The sequence below is a fragment of the Oncorhynchus clarkii genome, chromosome 7 (assembly GCF_045791955.1).
Source record: "Oncorhynchus clarkii lewisi isolate Uvic-CL-2024 chromosome 7, UVic_Ocla_1.0, whole genome shotgun sequence".
Classification (NCBI taxonomy): domain Eukaryota; kingdom Metazoa; phylum Chordata; class Actinopteri; order Salmoniformes; family Salmonidae; genus Oncorhynchus; species Oncorhynchus clarkii.
Genome location: NC_092153.1, coordinates 54422519 through 54445240, shown reverse-complemented (window position 1 = coordinate 54445240; position 22722 = coordinate 54422519). Strand labels below are relative to the sequence as shown.

The following is a 22722-nucleotide window of genomic DNA, read 5'->3' as shown; positions in this document are numbered from 1 at the left end:
GGGGACTTTAAGGTGGAACCACCTAGCAGACCCGATATGGTAACTGCTGGTGGTGAAGGAGACTAGACTACAGAGGTAAAGAGGGAGTTTATCCAAAAGGGCTTTGTAGATGAACACATACAAATGTATCTTTCTGCACATATAAAGTGAGGTCCAACCTACCATTTGGTACAATGTGCAATGATGGGTGAGTGACTTGACATTTGGAATAAAGCACAACGATGCATGATAAACCGAGTCCAGTCTCTGTAAGACGGAGGAGATTGCAATCATATACAACAAGTCCCCATAATCAACTACAGAGAGAAAAGTGGCCTGAACAAGCTTCTTTCTATCCATAAGCGGGAAGCAAGCCTTATTACGAAAATAAAAACCCAATTTAAATTTTAGCCTTGTCACAAGATTATCCACATCAACTTTAAAGGACAACTTGTCATCCAACCAAATACCTACAGTTGAAGTCGGAAGTTTACATACTCCTTAGCCAAATACATTTAAACTCAGTTTTTCACATTTCCTTACATTTAGGATCACCACAGTTAGGATCACCACTTTATTTATTTTAAGATTGTGAAATAGAATAATAGTAGAGAGAATGATTTATTTCAGCTTTAATTTCTTTCATCACATTCCCAGTGGGTCAGAAGTTTACATACACACAATTAGTATTTGGTAGCATTGCCTTTAAATTGTTTAACTTGGGTCAAATGTTTCAGGTAGCCTTCCACAAGCTTCCCACAATAAGTTGGGTGAATAATGGCCCATTCCTCCTGACAGAGCTGGTGTAACTGAGTCAGGTTTGTAGGCCTCCTTGCTCGCACACGCTTTTTCAGTTCTGCCCACCAATTTTAAATGGGGTTGAGGTCAGGGCTTTGTGATGGCCACTCCAATATCTTGACTTTGTTGTCCTTAAGCCATTTTTCCACAACTTTGGAAGTATGCTTGGGGTCATTGTCCATTTGGAAGATCCATAACTTTAACTTAACTGATGTTTAGAGATGTTGCTTCAATATATCCACATTATTTTCCATTCTCATGATGCCATCTATTTTGTGAAGTGCACCAGTCCCTCCTGCAGCAAAGCATCCCCACAACATGATGCTGCCACCCCCGTGCTTCACGGTTGGGATGGTGTTCCTCGACTTGCAAGCCTCCCCCTTTTTCCTCCAAACATAACGATGGTCATTATGGCCAAACAGTTCTATTTTTGTTTCATCAGACCAGAGGACATTTATCCACAAAGTATGATTTTTGGTCCCATGTGCAGTTGCAAACCGTAGTCTGGCTTTTTATTGGCAGTTTTGAAGCAGTGGCTTCTTCCTTGCTGAGCGGCTTTTCAGGTTATGTTGATATAGGACTCGTTTTACTGTGGATATAGATACTTTTGTACCTGTTTCCTCCAGCATCTTCACATGGTCCTTTGCTGTTGTTCTGTTATTGATTTGCACTTTTCGCACCAAAGTACGTTCATCTCTAGGAGACAGAACGCATCTCCTTCCTGAGCGTTACGACGGCTGCGTGGTCCCACAGTGTTTATACTTGCATACTATTGTTTGTACAGATGAAGGTAGCAGCAGGTCTTGGCTGATTTCTTTTGATTTTCCCATTATGTCAGGCAAAGAGGCACTTTTGCGTTTGAAGGTAGGCCCCGGAATACATCCACAGACACACCTCTAATTGACGCAATTGATGTCATGACATAATTTTCTGGAATTTTCTAAGCTGTTTAAAGGCACGGTCAACTTAGTGTATGTAAACTTCTGACCTACTGGAATTGTGATACAGTGAAATAATCGGTCTGTAAACAATTGTTGGAAAAATGACTTGTGTCATGCACAAAGCAGATGTCCTACCTGACTTGCCAAAACTATAGTTTGTGAACAAGAAATTTGTGGAGTCGTTGAAAAACAAGTTTTAATGACTCCAACCTAAGTGTTTGTAAACTTCAGACTTCAACTGTAGTTATTTATTGGATGACACTTCTTCAATGGATAAGCCACCAGATGTGTCAATGCTAACAATGTCTGGCAGTGCTCTAGCTCTAGTGAAGGTTATTGTATTTTCAAGACCAGTTTGAGACCATAAAGGGAGGCCTGCAGTGACTGAAAAGCAGTCTGGAGCTCTTCAACAGCCTGAACCAGAGAAGGAGCACATGAATATATAACTGTATAATTTGCATATACTGTAGATGTAACTTTGCTGGTTGCATCCCATATCCCAAATCATTAATGCAAATGAATCAAATGAAACCCTGGGGCACACCTGTATTAAAAAGTTAGTAGTCATTTAGGCATTTTACCTTGGTGTTCTTGGGCACAGGGACTCTGGTGGTCTGCTTGAAACATGTAGGTATTACAGACTCGGTCAGGGACAGGTTGAAAATGTGATTGAAGACACTTGCCAGTTGGTCAGCGCATGCTCGGAGTAGATGTCCTGGTAATCCATCTGGCCCTGTGGCCTTGTGAATGTTGGCCTGTTTAAAGGTCTAACTCACATCAGCTACGGAGAGCGTGATCACACAGTCTTCCAGAACAGCTGACGCTCTCATGCATGCTTCAGTGTTGCTTGCCACTTTCACAACCCTGTGAAGATTATCATTATTTATTTAATATGTAGCCTAATTAACTGCATGCTTCCACAACAAGTCATAGTGAGAGGACCACACAACATGTCATTGCACGACTCCAAGTTAACTTCAATCAATCAAATGTATTTATAAATCACTTTTTACATCAGCAGATGTCACAAAGTTCTATACAGAAACCCAGCCTAAAACCCCAGACAGCAAGCAATGCAGATGGAGAAGCATGGTGGCTAGGAAAAACTCACTAGAAAGGCAGGAACCTAGAAAGAAACCTAGAGAGGAACCAGGCTCTGAGGGGTGGCCAGTCTTGCTGTGCCGGGTGGAGATAGTACATGGCCATTATGTCCAGATTGTTCTTCAATATGTTTAAACATTCATAGATGACCAACAGGGTCATTCAAAGGTTGAGACAGCAGGTGTAAGAGAGAGAGAGAGAGAGAGAGAGAGAGAGAGAGAGAGAGAGAGAGAGAGAGAGAGAGAGAGAGAGAGAGAGAGAGAGAGAGAGAGAGAGAGAGAGAGAGAGAGAGAGAGAGAGAGAGAGAGAGAGAGAGAGAGAGAGAGAGAGAGAGAGAGAGAGAGAGAGAGAGAGAGAGAGAGAGAGAGAGAGAGAGAGAGAGAGAGAGAGAGAGAGAGAGAGAGAGAGAGAGAGAGAGAGATAGAGAGAGAGAGAGAGAGAGAGAGAGAGAGAGAGAGAGAGAGAGAGAGAGAGAGAGAGAGAGAGAGAGAGAGAGAGAGTAAAGAGTAAAAAAAAGCAGATCTGGGGCAAGGTAGCACTTCTGGTGAACAGGTCAGGGTTCCATAGCCGCAGGCAGAACAGTTGAAACTGGATTAGCGGCACGACCAGGTGGACTGGGGACAGCCACGGTTGGATAAGGTTGGACGGAATCCTGGTTGGTGATTCAAACTGTGGAATCATGCCATATTTGGACTAGATCATTTTAACCAAGGTCAGAATGTTGTTATATACATTCAACAAATATCAGTTGAAATCACACTGTGGATGTATTATACTTTCAATTGTATTGGAGGCATACTTACAGTATGTATATATTTTTTGTCATTTAGCAAAGGCTCTTATCCAGAGAAAATATCCTACCAACGGTCCATCAAAAACGGACGACATGGATATTCAGCTAGCGGGATATACTCTGCACCGGCAGGATAGAACAGCACACTCCGGTAAGATGAGGGGGGGGCGGTCTGTGCATATTTGTAAACAACAGCTGGTACACAAAATCTAAGGAAGTCTCTAGATTTTGCACGCCTGAAGTAGAGTATCTTGTGATAAATTGCAGGCCACACTACTTGCCTAGAGAGTTCTCAGCTATACTTTTCGTGGCTGTTTTTTTACCACCACAAACAGATGCTGACACTAAGACTCAGTCAGCTGTATAAGGAAATAAGCAAACAGGAAACCACTCAACATGCAACATGTTAAATGTGCAACCAGAGGGAAAAAAATTCTAGATCACCTGTACTCCACACACAGAGGCACATACAAATCTCTCCCTTGCCCTCCATTTGGCAAATCTGACCATAACTCTATCCTCCTGATTCCTGCTTACAAGCAAAAGTTTAAGCAGGAAGCACCAGTGACTCGGTCTATAACGACAACGATGAGACAGCCTATAGGGAGGAGGTCAGATACCTGGACGGGTGGTGCCAGAATAACAACCTATCCCTCAACGTCAGCAAGACTAAGGAGATGATTGTGGACTACAGGAAAAGGAGCACCGAGCATGTCCCCATTCTCATCGATGGGCCTGTAGTGGAGCAGGTTGAGAGATTCAAGTTCCTTGGTGTCCACATCAACAACAAACTAGAATGGTCCAAACACGACAGTCGTGAAGAGGGCATGACAAAGAATATTACCCCTCAGGAAACTAAAAAGATTTGGCATGGGTCCTGAGATCCTCAAAAGGTTCTACAGCTGCACCATCGAGAGCATCCTGACCGGTTACATCCCTGCCTGGTACAGCAATTTCTCGGCCTCTGACCGCAAGGTACTTCAGAGGGTAGTGCGTATGGCCCAGTACATCACTGGGGCAAAGCTGCCTGTCATCCAGGACCTCTACACCAGGCGGTGTCAGAGGAAGGCCCTAAAAATTGTCAAAGACCCCAGCCGTAGACTGTTCTCTCTACTACCGCATGGCAAGCGGTACCGGAGTGCCAAGTCTAGGACAAAAAGGCTTCTCAACAGTTTTTACCCCCAAGCCATAAGACTCCTGGTTACCTGGACTATTTGCATTGTGTGTGGCCCCCCCAAACCCTCTTTTACGCTGCTGCTACTCTCTGTTTATCATATATGTATAGTCACTTTAACTATACATTCATGTACATTCTACCTCAATTGGCCCAACCAACCAGTGCTCCTGCACATTGGCTAACTGGGCTATCTGCATTGTGTCCCTCCACCCACCAACCAACCCCTCTTTTTACACTACTGCTACTCTCTGTTCATCATATATGCATAGTCACTTTAACCATACCTACTACCTCAATAAGCCTGACTAACTGGTGTCTGTATATAGACTTGCTACTCTTTTTTCAAATGTCTTTTTACTGTTGCTTTATTTCTTTACTTACCTACACACATACCTTTTTTCACACTATTGGTTAGAGCCTGTAAGTAAGCATTTCACTGTAAGGTCTACCTACACATGTTGTATTATGTGCATGTGACAAATAAACTTTGATTTGATTGAACTTTCAGTAGTGAGTACATAGCTTTTCATTTGATACTAGTCCTCCATGGGAATGGAACCCACAACCCTGGCATTGCAAGCACCATGCTCTACCAACTGAGCTACATGGGACCATATGCACTGTACAGTCTAACCTATGGATGTTGTACCCATGAAATGGGGTATAGGCCCACTCAGTGACAATCACAGTACACAACTGTGTAGAATTTACACAAATATTAGCATCTTCACTCTTATTGCAGGACTTTGACTGTGGGAAATTATCTATCCAGTGAGTCTACAGGACATTCCAAATGGACTGTACAGCCAAACCCTGCAACATCCAAGTCCCGCAATAACTGCTATGATGCTAATATTTGTGAAACTCTTCACAGTTGTGTTCTGTGTCACCGAGAAGGCTGATACCCCATTTAATGGGTTCACAATCTCGAGCTTAGGCTGCACAGTCCAATATGAATGTTCAATACACACAATAGGTCATACAGGGGCTCCTGAGTGGCACAGCGGTCTACGGCACTGCATCTCAGTGCTTGAGGTGTCACTATAGACACCCTGGTTTGAATCCAGACTGTATCACAACTGGCTGTGATTGGGCGGTGCACAATTGGCCCAGCGTCATCCGGGTTTCGCTGGTATACGCCGTCATTGTAAATAAGAATTTGTTCTTAACTGACTTGCCTAGTTAAATAAATAAAAATAAATACAGTGAGCTGATTTCCCACAGATAAAGTTCCCTAATAAGAGGTAAGATGCTAATATTTGTGGGACCTCTACACAATTGTGTCAGTGAGTAGGCTGAAACCTAATTTCATGGGTGCAACATCCATAGGTTTGGCTGAACACAGTGTATATAAGTATGCCCCCAAGGCAATTCTAAAGATGAATAGATCCACAGTGCAATATTAACTAATTATTGCATTTTGTTGTATTTATATAACAACGTTCCGACCTTGTTTAGCATTAACTAATCCAAATAGCATGATTCCACTATTTGTATCCGTTTAAATTACTATCAATTGGGGATTTCATTTTGAAGGCGAAAAGCTAAATCCACTGTGGCTCATCCTTATTGTGGCTAGCTTCACACAAATTCCCGAGGGAGGGGTAGCCTTTTCTTGAAACACTCTGGAAATGTGTATTTCAAATTCAAATGAATTTATTCAGATGCTTGTTTTGTTAGTTTAAAATTGTCCAATTGCTATTCATTGATATTTTTGGGAATGACGCAATGAATTTGAGGTGCGCCATTTATTATACATACTGTCACTTTAAATGACACAGAAGAAGTAAACTGGTACAGATTGACACCGCCTCATACTAGCTACACGTTCAAGATTTCCGGTGCTTTCGATCTCTGGCTGCTAGCTAGCTATCCAATAAAAACATGTAAGTATTTTCTCTTCTCAGGTTTATAATAACTTTAGGTCACTTGATCAACTACACGAACTTTCAATAACTTGGTCGGTGTTTCGAATACGTGTATTTATTGTTAAAAAAAATAGAGTCAACAACGCCCAACTTCTCTGGGGTTGGGTGTGTGAAGGTCTCGCTTGTTAGCAGCTAACTTTCATGCAACAAGTGCTTGCTCAAACTAGCCGTATATAGCTAGCTGACATTAGCGTGCTAATGCTGGCCCAGTAACTTCGTTAGCTAGCTGCGTCAATTTGTTTTTGTAAACTAGCTAACTTATTATTTAGCTCGCTAAGTTAACCGTACCCAGGGTCTGACGCTAACGTTACCTAGCTATGGTTATATATATTTTTTAAAGTGTTTGCTAAAAGTTCGCTAGGGCGATCACTCACTGACACTGCTCTAGAATGTAGTGAAATATGGGTAAACCCAAGAGGGGGCTACTAAATGAATGTCTCAACCTAGTTTCCTTTAGCCTATGTCATTATGAATCACATACAACGACTCATTAGCTTGTTCTCTACAATATTACAACCGTAAGATTTTGTTGTTGTACTACAACAGTACAATATGCTTTGTACTTAACAGTGTTGGTTAAATGAGAACGTTCGTTTGTTGTGGCCGCTCCTAGTTTAGACCGCGCAGCTCTAGGTTGGAAAGTATCTGTTGCATATTTCGGAGGTGGGCCATATGGGTGTTTTTGTCTGTCTACTTGGCGTTGTTAAGGAGGCTACTTTGGACATATAATTATTCCACTGCTATCGTTCTCATGATCCAAGCCCATGCTTGCTTACTATTATGATATATTCTCGACCAGGCATGTTTACCTAGAGACAGAAAATTACAGAATAAAATGACAAATGTAGATTGTACAATTACGATAAACTAAGGTTGTGGCATAAGTGTCTTTATAAAAGTTTTGCTCTTCTCGAAAGTGAAACAATATTTTAAAAAATATTAACAAATATCAACAGACAAAAGAGGAATAGTCACATGCAAAAAAAGCATACAAACAAACTATTTACAATGCCAGGAATAATAAACAAACACATAATATTCATTTAATAATACAAGTTTTAATTGCCTTTTTGTTTTTCATTTGAATTAAAGTGGTGCCATATTGTTTAAACTCATAAAGTGAAAAAAGTTAGGTTTTGAATTAGACCTTTTGCATTTGTGAATATTAAATGTACCTAGTATTATTAGCAGTTGAATTAAATATACTACATATTTATCTATGTCAGAATTTCTGAAATAAATCATTATATCAAAACCATTAAATTGTAACAAAATTCTGCATGTCAATCCAAAACATTCTACTATAAATACAGGCAAAAAACAAATGCAAAATGGTCTCCTTCTCCATTCCACAGAATCACAGTTATATTCAGCTTGAATCTTTCCAAAACATGTTTCACAGGATACATTTTATTTAACAATTTAAATGAAACTTCCTTTACTTTGTTACTGATACAATATTTGTTAGGCATTTTCCATGCTTTCCCCCATTTGTATATCACCATAGATATTTGACCAAAATAATCTTGCTGAGGGAATTGTAGTATCACAACCAATATTTCTGTTTATTACTAAATTTATCTTTGATGTTAATATTACCAATTAATATATTTTAATGTAAATCTATGCTACTTACATCAACCACAGGGGAATTTTAAAAGAGATACAACCCCCCTTGGAATCGCATCAAAAACAATTGCATATTCTTTCGGGGTTATTGGAATTCTAAACTTATCAAGGAAATCCCCATATAGAGAGAGTAGATATCCATCCTTATTCAGTAACAGTAAAACAATATACTCAGCTTGGTTTCATAGACTTAAAGTAAAGTAACTCTGGGATCATTTCTCAAATGAGTATGTTACTTATGGATAACGCGAACGTCTCGCAACCTTTGCATCTCATCACGGACAACTTTAACATTTGAGTTAATTAGCAACTTTTCAACTACTTACTACTTTTTAGACACTTTGCAAATTCGTAACATGTAATTCGAATTGTAATTTGAAAACCTATATGAAATGGGTGATGGACATCCACAAATTAATACATACCATGCGAAGTGCAACACATCATACTAAAAGGAGTGTCTCGGATTTACATACATAATACATAAGAATAATACGAAATGCTTGGAGGTCAATCTGTCTGGAGTAAATGCAGGCAGTCGTAGCCAGCCATGTATTAGGATGTTTATTAGCCTATTTTGTTTATCATTGATTAAGTAAGTAAGTAAATTATGTGCTTTTTCATCTGTCAGGGTTGTTTACCTTTGAACAATCTGTGTGAAGGAACCTACCAATATGCTCTGAGTGATAGCGCAGTAATGTGCATTTGAGGTATAGGTTCTACCTGCATTTTAAAGTGCACTTCTGGGTTTTCCGATCCCGAGTAAATCTCATTACGAGTATCAAGTGTGATGAAACGGACACGAATACGAGTGAGACGAGTTACAGATAGTAAACAGTAGCAGCAGTGTATGTGATGAGTCAGTGTGCAAAAAGGTCAATGCAGATAGTCTGGGTAGCTATTTGGTTAAATATTGAACTATTTAGTAGTCTTATGGCTTGGGGGTAGAAGCTGTTCTGGGTCTTGTTGGTTCCAGACTTGGTGCCTTGGTACCGCTTGCCCAGACTTGGGTGGCTGGAGCCTTTGACAATTTTTATGGCATTTCTCTGACACTGCCTGGTAAGAGGTCCTGGATGGGAGGGAGCTCGGCCCTAGTGATGTACTGTGTTGTACGCACTTCAGCCTCGCTGAAGTGTAAAGGGGCGTGCTTGGCCTACCGTTTCCTGTAGTCCACGTTCAGCTCCTTTGTCTTGATGATGTTGAGGGAGAGGTTGTTGTCCTGGCAGTCTCTGACCCCCATATAGGCTGTCTCATCGTCGGTGGTCAGGTCTACCACCGTCACGTTGTCTGCAAACTTAATGATGGTGTTGGTGGAGTTGAGCACGGCCACGCAGTCGTGGGTGAACAGGGAGTACAGAAGGGGACTAAGTACTCCTGAGTGGCGCGGCTGTCTAAGACACTGCATCTCAATGCAAGAGACGTCACTGGTTCTAATCCAGGCAGCATCACATCCGGATGGGATTGGGAGTCCCATAGGGCGGCGCACAATTGGCTCAGCGTCGTCCGGGGTAGGCCTTCATTGTAAATAAGAATTTGTTAGGGCTAGGTGTCCCTCTGTGAAACTGGAGGGTGCGCAATTCAATTAAATAATCAAAACAATTATGGATATTAAACATTTAGGTGCGTACAAGTGTCTTCTATCGGTTGAAAGCTTAAATTCCTGTTAATCTAACTGCACTGTCTGATTTACAGTAGCTATTACAGCGAAAGCATGCCATGCGATTGAGGTCGGCTCCCCACATCAAAATATTTCTCCACCGGCACAGGTTTAATAAATTTACAAATAGCAATTTAAATATTCACTTACTTTTTGAAAATATTCCTCTGATTTATCATCCAAAGGGTCCCAGCTATAACACGTAGTGTTGTTTTTTTCAATAAAAGCCTTTTTTATATCCCAAAAAGTTGGTGCCATCGATTTGAGTAATCCACTCGTTCAACATGCAGAGAAAGGAATCCGAAAATCTACTCCTGAACTTTGTTTCAACAAGTCAAAATACGTTTCTATCTACTCCTCATATACCCTAAAATGTAATCAAACTAATAATATTTCTTACGGAAAGAAGTATGTTCAATAGGAAACCGATTTTAGCAGGTGCGTCTTATCTTTATGGCGCGCGCAAACACAATTTGCACAAAAAGACACACAAAAAGACTGTGTCCCTGTACTAAAACTGATTTCTTATTATTTTTGGAAGTTACAAGCCTGAAACCTTGAACATAGACTGCTGACACCCTGTGGAAGCCATAGGAGTTGCATCCTTGGAGCTAGAATTGAGTATGCACTTATACTTGCCATTGTAAGAGCATGGTCACTCAAAAACAAATCCGGTTGGTTTTTCATTGGATTTTCTCCTACCATATCTATTGCGTTATATTCTCCTACATTATTTTAACACTTTGACGTTTGTAGAAATGGTAACTTTCCAATGGTACCAATTCTATGCATATCCTGGCTTCAGGGCCTGAGCTACAGGCAGTTTACTTTGGGCACGTCATTCAGGCGGAAATTTAGAAAAAAAGGGGCATAGCCCTAATTAACTGACTTGCCTAGTTAAATAAAAAAGCGTACGCACCCCTGAAGGGCCCTTGTGTTGAGGGTCAGAGTGGCAGATGTGTTGTTGCCTACCCTCACCACCTGGGGGCGTCCCATCAGTAAGTCCAGAATCCAGTTGCAGAGGAAGCTGTTCAGTCCCAGGGTACTTAGCTTATTGATGAGCTTGGAGGGCACTATGGTGTTGAACTCTGATCTGTCGTCAATGAACAGCATTCTCACGTAGGTGTTCCCTTTGTCCAGGTGGGAAAGGGCAGTATGGAGTGCAATAAACACTGCATCATCTGTGGATCTGTTGAGGCGGTTTGTTGTGGGTTCAGGGTGTCTGGGATCATGGTGTTGTGAGCCATGACCTGCATTTCATGGGTACAGATGTGAGTGCTACAGGGTGATAGTCATTTAGACAGGTTACATTGGCGTTCTTGCGCACCGTTACTATGGTGCTCTCCTTAAAATATGTATGTAGCCAGTTAGCGACGCTGATGATAACCTTCTTGTGGGTAGACAAACTTTCCCCAAAAACCTCAATTAAATGTTAACTGCATAGTAGGCTTACCTGACAATAATCATGATTGAGTTTCAACTGCTAGGAAAGAGAAGACAACGCTTCTACTAGTCAGACTCAATCTCACAGGCACAAATGTGACTGGAGTTGTTATCACGGTAACTTCCCGCCCTTAAAGGGGCAGGTGAAAATTTCGCATCTGTGATATTTTGGTTAAGACTAATTTCAGATTTTTTTTTTTTTTTAACAATATACCACACTAGTATTAGTTCTTACTAGTAATACATTTGTTTTTAGTAACACTACAAAGCAAGCTCATCTGTTTGTTTTGTTGGTGTAATTTTAGCAGAGGACAATATTTTTGCTGGTAAAAAAAATCTGAGTGTCTGGTAGATTTTAATTTTTTTTTTTTTAAATTTTTTAATCTACCTGCCACAAGTTAATTTTATGTCCTGATCTTGAGAGAATGTGAATGCTCAGTTAGCACCTCTACGGACTGTATCTATCTTTATCAGCATCATAAAAACTGATCGTATTTCAAACATATAAAATGTGCATCCAAGCCGAACTGAAATCTTATCAGAAACAGGTTTGGTTGTTTTCAGTTTTCTATTTCCTTACAACCGGTCAACCTGATGTCATTTGGACATTTTGCACAGAAAATCTTTTAGTTTTTATTCCATTTTCTCCCCGGTCCCTAAACGTTTTTGCTCCGCGAAAGATGACAGAACTTTACCAATGTCAACTAGATTGAAGCATTCATTCTATCGATTTATGACATCTGGTGAGCAAGGGTTTATTTAGTCTTCTAGGGGAACACATAATTATAGATACTAACAAATAGGAAATATGGACCCCACGCCTGGCTGGCTACTTGATGTACTTGTGGAAACACTGCACAGTTTAAGTTCCTTAAGTTTGAGGTGCTCATTTATTTATTTTTTAAATAATATGAGTACTATTGTTGCACGTGTATGTCTCGATAGTACATTTTAGGTTTTCAATATCACAAACTTTTAGCATATTGGTTATAGATTTGGACACTTTAAAACTGTGTTTTGACATTGGGCTATTTATCAATGTCTTGTCAACAGCAAGCAGTGACCGCATGTTTTAGGAATATCAATTGAACTTTCAACATTCATTTCCAATGGTATTGTACTTAATCAGGTCAACTGCTGAATGAGTCCCAAAACTTGCTGTGATTTGATTAATTTTGATGTACCAGAAATCACCAAGGGTTTGCCTTGCCTAATGGCGATTCTCCTTTAAGCCCAGAAAGCAGCCTTTCAGCTTGTCATGCACCAGCTTGTCAAGTGTAATAATGTCAAGATATGTTCAGTACTTACCAAACAATGGAGTTGTGCTTAGCAACTATCGTCACTACTGCTGTTATGGCCGGTATATAACGTTACTTTCCAAAAAAAGGTCTAAATGAAAAGTTACGTTTACCGGAAAAAAAATGCTTTGTCTGGAAAGAATCTTAAGTATTGTTTTGGACCAAGTGCACATGAACCAAATGCACCTCGTAATAAAATCCCTCATTAAAATGCAATATTAGTGGGCCTCCCGAGTTGCGCAGCGGTCCAAGGCGCTGCATCGTAGTGCTAGAGGTGTTACTACAGACCTGGGTTCATTAACGGGCTGTACCACAACCGGCCGTGGTCGGGAGTCCCATAGCACGGTGCACAATTGTCCCAGTGTTGTCTGGGTTAGGGGAGGGTTTGGCTGCTGGGGCTTTCCTGGCTCATCGTGCTCTAGCGACTTCTTGTGGCGGGCCGGGTGCCTGCAGGAAGACCCCGGTCGCCAGTTACACTGAACAAAAATGTAAAGTTGTGGTTTCATGAGCTGAAATAAGACCCCAAAAATGTTCCATACCCACAGAAAGCTTATTTCTCTCAAATTGTGTGCACAAATTTGTTTACCTCCCTGTTGGTGAGCATTTCTCATTTGCCAGATAATACATCCACCTGACAGGTGTGGCATATCAAGAAGCTGAGTAAACAGCATCATCATCACACAGGTGCACCTTGTGATAGGGACCATAAAGGGCCACTCTAAAATGTGCAGTTTTGTCACACAACACAATACCACAGATGTCTCAAGTTTTCAGGGAGCGCACAATTGGCATGCTGACTGCAGGAATGTCCACCAGAGCTGTTGCCAGAGTATTGGATGTTCATTTCTCAACATTGTTTTAGGGCAGTATGTCCAACCGGCCTCAACCCCAGACCATGTGTATGGAATTGTGTGTGCATGCGGTTTGCTGATGTCTCCGTTGTGAATAGAATGCCCCATGGTGGTGGTGGGGGTATGGGCAGGCATAAGCTACGGACAATGAACATAGTTGCATTTTATCAATGGCAATTTGAATACGCACAGGTACCGTGACAAGCACCTGAGGCCCATTGTCGTGCCATGCATCTGCCGCGATCATCTCATATTTCGGCATTATAATGTACGGCCTCATGATGCAATGATCTGTACACAATTACTGGAAGCTGAAAATGTCCCAGTGCTTCCATGGCCTGCATACTCACCAGACAGTTCCCGCCAATATCCAGCAACTTTGCACAGCCATTGAAGAGGAGTGGGACAACAGGCCACAATCAACAGCCAGATCAACTCTGTGAAGGAGATCTCGTGCTGCATGAGGCAAATGGTGATCACAACAGGTACTGTCTGGTTTCCTGATCCACGCCCCCACTTTTGTTTTTTAAAGGTGTCTGTGACCAACAGATGCATATCTGTATTCCCAGTCATGTGACATCTATAGATTAGGACCTAATTAATTTATTTCAATTGATTGATGTCTTTATTTGAACTGTAACTCGGTAAGTTATTTGAAATTGTTGCGTTTATTTTTGTTCAGTATAGATTCTTTCCAGACAAGGTGTTATTTCGGTTGCATGTAGCTTCTTTTCTGGAAGTACATACTGGACGCGAAGGCGATAGTTGCTCAGGGACACTCCATTCTTTTGGTAAGTACCGAGCGTATTTTGACATTTTATTAAGCTTGAAAAGCTGATGAATGGCAAGTTGACATCAAGCCTCACATTCCCCTCAACTTAAGTGATATTTTGAATCAATGGCCCGGCTTTCTTTCTTGCTCGACAAGCCATGAATATACATAGCTAGGTACATAGCCTATATTTTAATCCTAGGATGAATGTGGATAGCCATATGCATACGTAATGTCATCACTTTGTCCAGTCATTTTTTTATTTTTTTTATTCTTCTGTAGCAAGCTAGCCAACGTTAGCAAACACTTTTGAGGTTGTATGAAGCTAATGTGGCCAACCAAAGTGTTTTATTGCTCCAGGCAGTGAAGATGCCAACATTCCATTTGTAACTCACATTAGCTTGGGTGTTATGGTTTATGCATATTCAAGGTTCATAGAATAGGGTCTAATACTATAATGCAGATGCCTAAATTGGCATGTACTGTGCCATTTCAAAGTTTGATTCCTGGAATGACCTATTTTAGTCCCTTCAGTTGAATGTCTCTGCGCTCATTGTAAACTTCAGTAAGCTCTATTGGATCATGAGCGAGCGGAACTATGTCGGAGAATAATAGGAAGCCTGCTTTGTGACCTTCGCTATCTGCATCCTCATCGGAGAATGTTCCGCTGATGCAGCGCACGGACGGAAATGCCCGGTGCCTCGACTGCGGTGTCTAGCTCGGTGGCCATTTAATGTGATTTTCCCCTCTTAAAAAGTCCTCTAATACTGAATAGATGATCCCAACTTCTCTCCTACTTTCCCTACATTCAGTTATTACTGATCTGAAAGGGCTAGATTGGTGAGAGCAGTTGGGTGAAAACTTTCTCATTAATTAAATGTGATTAATACCTTGAAGGATGTCAATACACACAGAGGGAGAGGTGCAGCTTGCTACCTGTAGTCAAAACAGGCTGTATTGTGGGAGAAGTATGGCAATATGGAACAGACTGTTTGTTAGTGAAGTGTAGCTCCTAACCGAATGGTTCTGCTGTATTGGGTGCAGTGGAGCAGGCTGCAGTGGGGGAGTGTTGAAAGAGGAACTGAGAGCAGAAAGTTGAGACCACACCTCCCTGTATCATGCTACCACTACCAGCCACCCAAGCTCCGCTATCATTACATACTCACTCACACCCCGTAAAGTTACGCCATGTCCCCCACCATTAGTATATATATTCCACACTATCATGTATTCCCCCACACACATACGGTAGTCAATAAATCTGGACCTATTGCGGCAGGAATTATTGTGGTCGCTGACTATCTGTCCACCAGGATGGTACAGTGTCTGGATGACTGAGATACAGGAATTAACCGGACTAGCGCCATAAGTGGCTGAGTGGGGCAGCTTCAGCGCCTGCTCTCCTGAGAGGTTTTAGGAAGAGGGTGTGGAATTCTTGCCGTGCGTTTGTGTTTGGGGAGAGAGGGAGCGGGGCCATTTATCTGTCTGGGCTACCACCACTGTACTCTAGCCTACTGTCTGTGTGCTGAATCAGTAACACACACACACACTACCCTTTCTGTCCCCCTGAGGGAAGCTAGGACCTCTCTGAGCTGTATTAATGGAAAAACTCCTGTGAGGTAGTAGGCATACTGCCATTTCTCCAGCAGGTGTCAGCAGAGCGCTGCTTTAGAAAAGGTCTCCTGTGTTTTCATATGAACATGTCATAACACCGTCATATTAATCATGTGCTTGTGTTAAGTAACGGTACAGTTGGGCTAGAGAAATGGTCAACAGGCTATATGGAAGCCTTTTCACATGGGTCATCTAGGTGTGCCCTTCAGATATCACTTTGATGTGAAGGAATGAACGTGAATGCGTGGAAAGTGATGCCCTTGTCCCATTGCAGAGATGTATTTACTACCCCTGCATTTGGATAGGGACTGATCACCCCCACACCTGTTGCGTTTGAGTGCAATGAGGTCATGGAAGGGTGCAAAATGAAATGGGTAATCCTGCATATCTGGAGACTAGAGTGGGTGTATCTAAACCCTCTGTTGCCCTTTCCCCAGGTCGGCTCCTGCTACAGAAGGCTCCGCACCAGGCAACCGCCGCCTACAACAGACACAGGCCCAAGTGGATGAGGTACGACCCCACTCGCACACATACACCCTTCACTCTAAACATACTCAGCATACACAACTCCCTACAGCAAGAACTGCTTTCATGATTATCAGCTGTTGTCAAACACCTGTAAATCTGAAAATATGATCTTCAGTGTGCAGAGAATTCATACTAGAAGATTAAATGAGTATGACATCCTGTACTCTATTTGTTTTTTTTGTATTTAATTTTTTCAGAACATTCACATTATGAATTCAGACACAGCCACAGACCCATCATAATTTCCTAGTTGTAACCTTCTACTTACCTGGTTCTGTACAGTTTCCCCAGAATGTTTGTTTAACAGCAGACAGCCAGACAGCATCTGTTTAGATGTCAGGGCCACACTGCACTCAGGATGAAAGTCTCTCTCACACACACACGCAGTCCCAAACTCATCCCTCCCTAGTCCCTATGCAGTTGTGTAGATGTGAGAGTATTGGATAGGTTAGAAATATTGCAATATTTCCATTAAACATTCTAAATGATCATTTCTAGTAGGCCTGGTGGAATTTGTTTAATTTGGTTGACTGTAGAAGTTACTAACTCCGCTGTACTCGGGAAGAGCATCCATCAACCCTCTGCCCCACACGTGTCCCTCACACGCCTACCATACCCCTTTACTCCACCCTAACCCTCAGCTCTTTGTCTCACACCTTTCGATGAAGCTCTTGCCTTCCATGGGCATGTACAGTTGCTCCTAGCCAAGGATTATATAATAACTAGTAGTGTGTTCCACTACTGCCCCCCCCCCCCTAAACCTTATCCCCTGTGTGTCCGAAGCCTCCTGATAGGCTGCTTGTCTCTTATGTAATACATTTTGTCTCCATGGTTATGTAACCACTGCATGGGCTGGCACAAGCTGCAGCCTCTCCCCTCTCATGGTCTATCTGGCAGGAGGGGCAGGGTTTGTGGAACATATGGGTTAGGCTATGTGCGCTTTGGGCAGAGTGTGCGCGTGGCACGTTTGTTTTTCCGGCGACGTGTTGTGCTCCTTCTACGTGGGCTTTATTATGCAACACTGAGCGTCTCATTGAGACTGCAGCACTACTGTCCTCACGCGGTGGAGGATATAGACAGTATTGCTGTTGTCTCTGACAGGACCTGCATGGTTGTGCAGGAAGACATGCATTTCTTATGCAGTCTAGGACACACTCTGGGCTTGTATTTATTATTATTTTTAACTCAGAAATGGGGTGCTTATCCAGGATCCGGTCCCCCTGCCCTATCCATGTTGTTTATTATAATCTGAAAGGTCAAATTGGCGCACATGTTCTTATTTCAGCTCAACCCGAGTTTACTGCAGAAGCAAACAAACTCCTATAAATGACTTTTTCCCATAAAAATGTGTGTGTAGGTGGTGGATATCATGCGTGTGAATGTGGACAAGGTGTTGGAGCGTGACTCGAAGCTGTCGGAGCTGGACGACAGGGCGGACGCATTGCAGGCCGGAGCCTCCCAGTTTGAGACCAGCGCTGCCAAACTCAAAAGGAAGTTCTGGTGGAAGAACTGCAAGGTGCAGTACTCTCTCTCTCACTCACACGCGCACACACACAACTGCATGTTGAGATGTTGAGGTGTGTTCTGTGCTCTCCAGATGTGGGCCATCCTGATAGCTGTTATAGTCATCATCCTGGTCATCATCATCAGTAAGTATAGCTCTGGGTGGAACCGTATGGTTGGGTAGTAGAGATGTGCGGGTTGACTCAGAACCTACAGTCCCCACGGGTTTAGGGTCATGAAATATTGTGTGGAAGAAGGGCGGGTGGGTGGCGGGCAGGTTGAATAAAGAGAGAACAATACCTTAAGCAAATCCATGAATGTAGGCTAGCATTCTTGCGCAATTGTATATCTCTAGGTTACAGAAATGAAAGAAAAACTTCAATCTGGCATTAGTGTGTGAGCCTAAAATGTAGGGTTACGAGCCAAATAGTCTGCACACCAATCGCCAAATGCTTTTGGGAACAGGCAGAAAAGGTAAGGACAATGTCGGCGTTTAATTCAATAAGAGTAGCTGTAAAATGGAGTGTTGAAAGTAGAGAGTGGGGAAGACTAAATATTTCCTAAACATTTAAGTTAAGTGGTAAAAGATGACAGCAGTGAATGTTGTGTGAGATGATTGTGAGGCGCTATACAAATTCGGCAGTCACAAGATGGGGACTTCAAATGGCCCAGTGCAAGTCAAGCGAACCCTAGCCTACTGTTCCAACATGATCTCAGAGTATTTCCTATTATTCTGTACGTAAGCCCGATACACTCCATTTTTAGTATGATATGTTAGGTTTCTTAAGGTATGTATTCATTTGTTGCTAACTTTAGCCATCGTGCTAACATTAGCTAGCTTTAGGGGTTAGGGTTAATGTTAGAATTAAGGTTGGAGGTTTAGTTTTTTTATAAACCTTTTATTTTAACAGGGTGTCATTGAGACCAAGTATTTTTCAAATGAGCCCTGCACAATACAAACACACCAATAGAAAATACTAAATTGCAAAACATGATCATAAAAAACAAAACCATCTTCACTTCGAGCATTCCCCACTTTTTTAACGTCCATAAAGAGCAACAGACATTCAAGCCTGAGCATCCCCTGCAAAACATTGTGCATCTGTGGAGCATAAAAACCAAAAGCAGCTCTCCCTAAATCTGAAGCCACCCTTAAACTCTAGCACTATCCAATCTTGTGCTCTTGTACTGTATTCTATTGTTTTGACCTTGACACATGTTGTCAGATACATAGGAGGTTCAAAGTAGTGAGTAGTTGCTAAAATGCTAAAGTTGTCTGTGATGAACATGCAACCTTTGGGTTGCTAGACGTTTGCGTTATACGCCCTCCCATCCACCCCGACCAATAACACTACTTTAGTTTTTGCCTTAACCCGTCTTATGTTTCCATACCAAATGTAACATACTGTATCATACTAATTTAAGTGTCCCGGATTTACGTTTACTGTGCTATGTATAGTATATGAGACCAATCTGACTGTTCAGATGGGTTAAATGAAACTGAAATCTGGACACTGACTAGGTCTATAACCTCTCACATAGCCTTTAATATTAACTCTTGCAGAATTAAGCATTTTTTGCTTCGGGAACAGGAGTGGTTACTGGTTTTGGTTTTTTCCATTTATGTTTTGAGGTTGGACTTGAGCGTGTAGGGTGCACTGATTTTAGTGTCACCTCGTTAGTCAGTATGTGTTACAGCTGTGCTGGTTGCCATCTCGTTAGTCGGAAGGTGTTTCTCCTGTGCTGGCACAGGTGCTATTTAAGAGTGGCTGGCTAAGTGCTCCAGTTTTCTTGATGTGGAGGGTTAACACCTTTAGTTGTCTTTGTTAGTTCCTCCTTCTGTTTGAGCGACCATTATTTGCTGGGGAACGTATCAGTGGAGAAATATGATTTCATTCTTTCAGCATTTTGAGAACATGTGAATTCGCATTTAGGGAATGTCTGTAGAGGTGCTATAGTTATCAGCATATTAAAAGCTGATATTTCACACACACAATATGCATCCAAGCCAAACTGAAATTGTATCAGAAACATTGGGTTGTTATCACGGCTTTCTGTTTCCTTACAACCGGTCAAACTGACTTGGACTTTTTACACAAATATTTGAGTTACTGCGTTTTCTCCCCGGTCCCTAAATGTATTTTCTCCATGAAAGAAGCAGAGATGATGACAACTTCACTGAAGTCAACTAGATTGAAGCATTCATTTAATTCTATTGATTTTAAAGTCTTCTAGGACTATATATATATTTATTTTTTTGACACAAGTTGACTAACAAATAGCCTACCAATGTTGGAAGTTATAAGCAGGAATGTATCTAAATTAGGCCCCAAAAAATCCTGTGCCCCCCCTGGCAAAAAAAAAATGTTTCACCATCTGACTGTAGCCTACAGTGCATATATTTGCGGGTTGGGTGTGGGGCCTGGGATTTTCACTTTATCACATAGTCGGCCGGTTGCGGATGGGTAATTAGAATCTGCGGGTGGGTGAACAAAAGGCTAACCCGCGCACCATTAGTGGTTAGGGACAATACTGGGAACAAAGGTTATGACTAGCTTGGCTGGGGGTTGAGTGAGGTCTATGGCTCTTTCCTTCATGTGATTGTCTGTGTGCCTAACTCCTCCTCTGCCTTCTATGTCAGTCTGGAGCCAGTCATCGTAAAGAAGCAGTTGTTGGAGGCGGAAGAGGAATGGGCGAATGGTGGAGAGGAGCGAGTAAAGAGCTGAACGTCTCAAACACGAGGTCTCGTGGTTTAGCCTACCCATTCTCCACAGCAGTGTTCTTTCTTCCTGGTCCTGGAGGGCCTATCCAGTCAGATTTAGAATACATTGCAGATAGAAATGTATTGCATAGAACTGATACCATTCTTCATTCCATGATAGAAAGTCAACCCTCTGAATGTACCTGCTGATGGTTGAACTACATATAAAGGTCAAAACAGGCTGCGGCCCTCCAGCACCAGGAGTGAAGCACACTGCATTCAATTTCTCAAGTTATATTTGTGTTTTTTGTTAATAATAATAGATTTGATTGTGTGTGACAGAGCGAGACAAGGCCCTGCGTGATTTGCTCTGTGCTTTCCTGTTAGTCTCTACTGTAATATTGACCTGATGTGCCAAGGAGTCACCCTCCACCCCCTTAAACACACACACACCAGGCATCAGATCAGAACACCAAATGACTAATTGACATCGACTTTTGGATTATTATATCCACCGAAACAACTGGGCATGGCTGAAATTTAATGTCAACCTTGTTCTGTCTCTAACAGGACTGTGTGTGTGTGACTCTAAATATGTGGGCTTGAGTTCAGAGAAACTGCCAAGATTGGCACACGAGCCTTGATTCTTTTCTGTTAGTCTACTTGCCCAAAGTGACTGACAATGATACTGCCAATGCCATCAGTGCCACACTGGTCATATAAAAGTAGTGCCTTAAGTAGTGATTAATGTCAAAGCACCAAACAATAGATATCAGGCAAAGATGGGGGATAACATTTAACTTAAGAAAAACAGCCAAAAGACAGCCAAGCCTTATCAAACCAACATACGGAACCAGCAGTGCTTTCCAATGGTCTGCATATTCATGCCCACACACACATATAGGCACTAATGGTCTTCTCTGCAGGCTCCTGCTATCCTTTATATTATCCTAATAACTACAACCTTTCAATTGTTTTATTAATTTAATGCCAATAAATGTTTTTGTTCCTTAAATATATTTGCTGTGTAGTGTTACTAATCTTAAGAGAAACGGTGTAGATTATTTTTCTTTGCATACTGAAATGCCTTTAGTTGCCATGGTTACTTTGTTGCTGCAGTGAAGAGCATCATGGGATGTTTGGGAAGGAGGAACTGTGTGGAGCATGTTCAGTATGTGTCACCACCTTTTTTATAGGGTGCCAAAACCAAGGGCCTATTTTCTGGGGTGCAACTATACGGATCCTTCAGACCGATGTTTATTGCATAGTCATGGTCTTGAGTGAATTTTGTTCAATTCATTACATTTCTGAAGTGCTCTAAAGATGTTACATCTTACTAAATAAACTCCAGCCCTGCCAAATAAGCCTTCCCCAAGTCTACCCCTCCCTGTATAAATATTAGAAACAAGTGCAATTCTACTCTGTGGCTTTACAATGTTGTCTTGCTTGAATAAAAACAGATTTAACTTTTATCACACAAGTGTACGTCCACTGTATTCTGTGTCAGTATGAATGGGAGACTGTGAATAGCGCCACATGTTGGCCTCTGCAGGTGTGGCACTGCGTGTTAGTCTTGCAGCCAATAGCTGGCTTGATCACACAGGAGAAAGTCCCTTTTGAGTTTGTCAATCCCATCTCTGGGGGCCTGCCCAACAACCTCAGAGAGCAGCAAAACTGGTGGGTTCACTTTCATTTGATCATCATTCTCTACTACAGTACATGTAGTATTTCTATTTCATGTAAATATCTTATTTTGTGATTCCAATTTGCCATTTGTGAGCCTGACTCTTCCTAATTCATCAAATCATTCTCCACTACAGGACACCTTTGTATTGTCAAGTGTCAAATAAATTGTGTTTTAAACATTTCATTGACTGATCATAGCTATTATAGTATTATTGCTCATGATAATGGGATGTTTTCCATCCCCTTTTGTTTATTTTCCACATTTCCATCTTTTCCTATTTTAATAGTAGTTTTTATGTTCTAGGAGAACTCATTGCATTTCC

At 41.7% G+C, this 22722-nt stretch overlaps 1 protein-coding gene across 1 annotated transcript; it reads left to right on the top strand.

Annotated features, from left to right (window-relative positions):
• Positions 1 to 6411: 6411 nt before the first annotated feature.
• Positions 6412 to 22185, top strand: LOC139413471 (vesicle-associated membrane protein 3 (cellubrevin)). Its single transcript, XM_071160920.1, has 5 exons — positions 6412 to 6675; positions 16419 to 16491; positions 17867 to 18025; positions 18107 to 18158; positions 20654 to 22185. Coding segments are annotated over exons 1-5 (306 nt in total). The 5' UTR covers positions 6412 to 6673; the 3' UTR covers positions 20674 to 22185.
• Positions 22186 to 22722: the final 537 nt, after the last annotated feature.